Source organism: Pundamilia nyererei, unplaced genomic scaffold (assembly GCF_000239375.1).
Source record: "Pundamilia nyererei isolate P.nyererei 1_Seehausen unplaced genomic scaffold, PunNye1.0 scaffold00277, whole genome shotgun sequence".
Taxonomy (NCBI): Eukaryota; Metazoa; Chordata; class Actinopteri; order Cichliformes; family Cichlidae; genus Pundamilia; species Pundamilia nyererei.
The window spans coordinates 245716-249931 of NW_005187678.1; the positions used below are offsets into that span (position 1 = coordinate 245716).

The 4216-nt window shown below is 41.2% G+C and overlaps 1 protein-coding gene across 1 annotated transcript in view; it reads left to right on the top strand.

Annotated features, from left to right (window-relative positions):
• cyp26b1 (cytochrome P450, family 26, subfamily b, polypeptide 1) overlaps positions 1-4210 on the top strand; it is a 37339-nt gene extending 33129 nt beyond the window's left edge. Inside the window, exons 6-7 of the mRNA XM_005750544.1 lie at positions 37-321; positions 1282-4210. Of these exons, the coding sequence (XP_005750601.1) occupies positions 37-321; positions 1282-1674 (678 nt within the window). The 3' untranslated portion in view covers positions 1675-4210. The remainder of the gene's footprint in view (positions 1-36; positions 322-1281) is intronic.
• The last annotated feature ends 6 nt before the right edge of the window (positions 4211-4216 follow it).

A 4216-nucleotide genomic window follows, 5' to 3' on the forward strand; every position in this document is an offset into this window, starting at 1 on the left:
ACTAATACACCATCGTATCTGTTTGCTGACCCACAGGAATCAACCATTGAGCTGATCTTTGCTGCCTTTGCCACCACTGCCAGCGCAAGCACCTCCCTTATCATGCAGCTCCTCCGCCACCCGCAAGTCCTTGAGCGCCTGAGGGAGGAACTGAGATCCAGGGGTCTCCTTCACAACGGCTGCCTCTGCCCAGAAGCAGAACTGAGACTCGACACCATTATCAGCCTGAAGTACCTGGACTGTGTCATCAAGGAGGTGCTGAGACTCTTTACTCCTGTTTCTGGGGCCTACCGAACCGCCATGCAGACCTTCGAACTGGACGTAAGTGTCCCTAGAACAGTACATCCTTCACATCTTCATGTACCTCTTGTTGTGCAGCATGCTTGCCTTAACATGAATTTTCTTTTTTAAATCAATGCTACTCAATGTCAGCTTTTATTTCCCGTTATATTTTTGTGCAGTGGTAGTTCTGTCATATCAAATCTACCCAAAAGGTCAGAAACTCAACTAGAAGAACCATCGAGTTACCATTCAAATGAATGGTGTAGGTGTTGGTTCACAACCTGCAGACACTACAAGAATCATTACAAGAGTACCAAGAGTCTCATCACACAAAAGGAGGGAAGGGGAGGTTTAGAGGAAAATTACCAAGGATGGACCTCTTTAAATAGCTATCTGTATTTAAAGAAGAGAGAACCACTGGCAATGGAAACGAATTTTGGTACAAAAAGTGTTCCAATGTCCTGATCACCATCACAGATGAATTCAGCAGTGAAACTATTTATGATGATTTTGACTTTATTTGCTTCTTTAATGTATTTGCATTCATTAACAATGACCACTGGATAGAAAAAGAAGGTCCTAGCCCACATATCTTCTGATACTCTGCACGCCTGAAAAAAAATGGGTGTTGCAGCCAGATGTTAAATCAACAGACTGTTTCCATTGTACACGTACAATGACAGTAATGGGCTATTCTATTCTATTCTATTCTATTCTATTCTATTCTATTCTATTCTATTCTATTCTATTCTATTCCAATGGGTTCCTGGATTGATCAAGGACCCTAAATGCTTCTCATATTGCTGTATTCTGGTATGAACAGAGAAAAGATGGTTTGAATATGGAAGAACACATATTAGCAGAAAAGTTCACAATTACTTCTTGGGGATACAACAACAGAAATCAGATTGTTATCCAAATTAATTGGTCATATGTGCTTATGGTGGCTAAGTGAACAATTATTTTTCATTGTTATGAATTCTGGTCTTCTGTCTCCAGGGAGTCCAGATTCCCAAAGGCTGGAGTGTGATGTACAGCATTCGGGACACCCACGACACTGCTGCCGTCTTCAAAGATGTGGATGCCTTTGACCCTGACCGCTTCAGTCAGGAGCGGAGTGAAGACAAAGAAGGACGCTTCCACTATCTGCCTTTTGGTGGCGGCGTCAGGTCCTGTCTGGGAAAGCAGCTCGCCACCCTCTTCCTTCGCATCCTGGCGATTGAGCTGGCCTGCACCAGCCGCTTCGAGCTGGCTACGCGGAACTTCCCCCGCGTGATCACGGTGCCCGTTGTCCACCCGGTCGATGGGCTGAAGGTTAAGTTCTACGGATTGGACTCCAACCAAAATGAGATCATGGCCAAGTCCGAAGAGCTCCTGGGAGCGACAGTTTAAAAGGGTGGAGGGGTTGATGAGTGGGGGTAGGGGAGGAGAGCAGATTTGTAAGGGAGAAGATTTGAGAAAGGAAGGAATACATTTTAGAGTTATCTTTTCCTTTCCACCTTTTTTTTCAGCCAAGAAGGAGAAGTCTTAATGTTATGCTACAGCTGATGATTTGGACTTTCCTTTAAGAAAGAAAGAAGCTGCCAAAAAAAGTTCTAGAGTTCTATACTATACAAAGAACTATAACACAAAAAGTATGTACAAAAAAAAGAAAACAAAAAAAACTATGTAATATAATTTGAAAAAGAATGTGGGTAGTGCACAAAGGGAGAAAGAGAGTTGTGGTGGTACTTTTGGTGAAATGAAGTGTAGAAAAGTTAAAGATGGTTGTCAATGGGAGGCGAGATGGATGAAACAGGGTAAAGGACAAACAAATATGATATTCTAGCATTTATGCTTGTGCTTAATCAAAAAATGAGTGAACCATTTCAGTTGTATAGCAGGGTAAGAGAGATGGATATATAGACTTAAACATTTCAGGTTTCATGATCCTTTAGTCTTTTTCATTTCCTTCTTAGTGGTGCCCTCCAAATTTAATCCATGTCTTTTTAGTGTATGGTAGTGGTAGCTTTTTTTGGGTTCTTTCCAATTCAAGTTCTTTACTAGCACTCGGATGCACCCTAAAGGATCGTTGCACACTGGGTAGCAGGTTGTGCATCACTTTAGCTCTATACCATTAACTGTATGATGATGCAGTATATACTTTTGAGTGGTTTAAACTTGTACTGCTAATTAGTGTCAAGTATCAATGAAGAATGTATTTTAATGGGGAAGATACGCTGGACGGCTAAGTTGAGGGGCAGTACTCAAACCACACTGAAGTGATGTAAATGGGCAATTTGTTTCTTATGACAACATTGCCTTTCCTATCTGCCTCTAACAGTTTCCATATTACCTCCACTCGTGCACCATAAAGTAAAATAAGCTTCTCAAAGTACTAGCATCGCAAAGAAACACATACATAAAGGCTAAGAGCTGCAGAGCTTTTATCCAGGAGGGAGGGGGGATTTTAATGCAAAGTGCAGCTGCAATCACAGTAAAGAGAGGAACTAGGGAGCCTCAAACTCTTTGAGATATATCTTGAAAGAATAAAATCATGCTGGAAGGACAACGTGCTTTCTGGCTCTAACATTCCACTTAAAAAGCCCTAAAAATGGGAACTGAGTTCAAGAGAAGCTCAAAGAAAGCCTTACTTCCTTAATTCCACTTTGAACCTTGAGATTGTTTTTCAGGTTGCCCGTCTGCATTAAGTCAGAATCTTGCCCATATATACAAATCCTCAATTATCTAAAAAGTGAATAAACTCAGGTGCAGATTAGGCACTATGGTGTAGAACTGATAAGCCTTCTTTAATATTTAACTATGACTGCACATAACAGGACTATCCCTTACTCGCCGCCGTAACTTCAGAGCTGGATTGATGTTTTTTGCCCAAATCAAAAAGAAGAAAAAAAGAAGATGAATCATGGGGTGAGCAACTTCAAACAGCAATTCTTTTTCTACTTGACATGTTACCCTTCTGCAACCATTTTGCATCCCCCAAAGCAAACAATTTTGTTGGTGGAAGCACAAACAACCGACAGGAATTCCCATTCGGCATCACACAAGATAAAAGCAATGGAATCCAGGTCAAAAGTAACGTGGTCCAGGTCTGCTTTGTAAATTCTCTGAACCTGTGCTTTGATTTGATTTGATTTTTTATATACCACACTACCAAGTTGCATTGAGATTGTACTCTCTCTCGGGTGGACACTTTGTCCCGCTAACAAGGAAACAAGTAACTTTAAGGACTTGCTCCGAGAGAGAGAGAGCAGTGAAAAAAAGAAGGGTAAGGCGGAGGTGGAGAGAAGTCCTACATACATGCTGCTTGAATGTTGCTTTGTCATTCTGCGTTTGTTTATTTGTGTGCTGTTTTTATTTGCGTTGCTCGCTGGGGCGGCCATTTTGAGCTCTGCGGAAAAAATTGACGCTCTGTCTTGCTGCTCCTCCAATCAACACTAAGAATGCAAAAACAAAAGTAATTCCACGGTTTAAGCAACTTTATGAGCTGAAAGAGATTTATTGCTCGAGGTGATTGCACAATCAGAACTCTTGGAGATTTTTGTGTTCCATAATTGGAAAGGAACATCCAGTTCTTTTTCCCATATATGGAAAGCTTCTAACAGCGGAAATCTGGGACTTGTTTGGGACATTCTGAGCTCCTTGGACAGAGTTCTATGTTTTGAGCTTGGGAGAGAAGGACCAATGAGGTTTTAGGGGAGGACAGGGTGGCACTCAGAGTTTTTTTGTTTATTTTTAAATAAAATTTGATATCTAATTGGACCATCCTGTTGTCCACTAACATTCCAGATGGATCCTGCCTGTGCCAGATGTTGTTCACTCTTTCTGCCAACCACACCACTGATCTCGTCATGATGAAAAAATATGAACGTAGATATTTTTGTTTTTGGTTTTGCTGCTTTTCTTGTGTACATTTTCTAATTGAGAGTTCTAG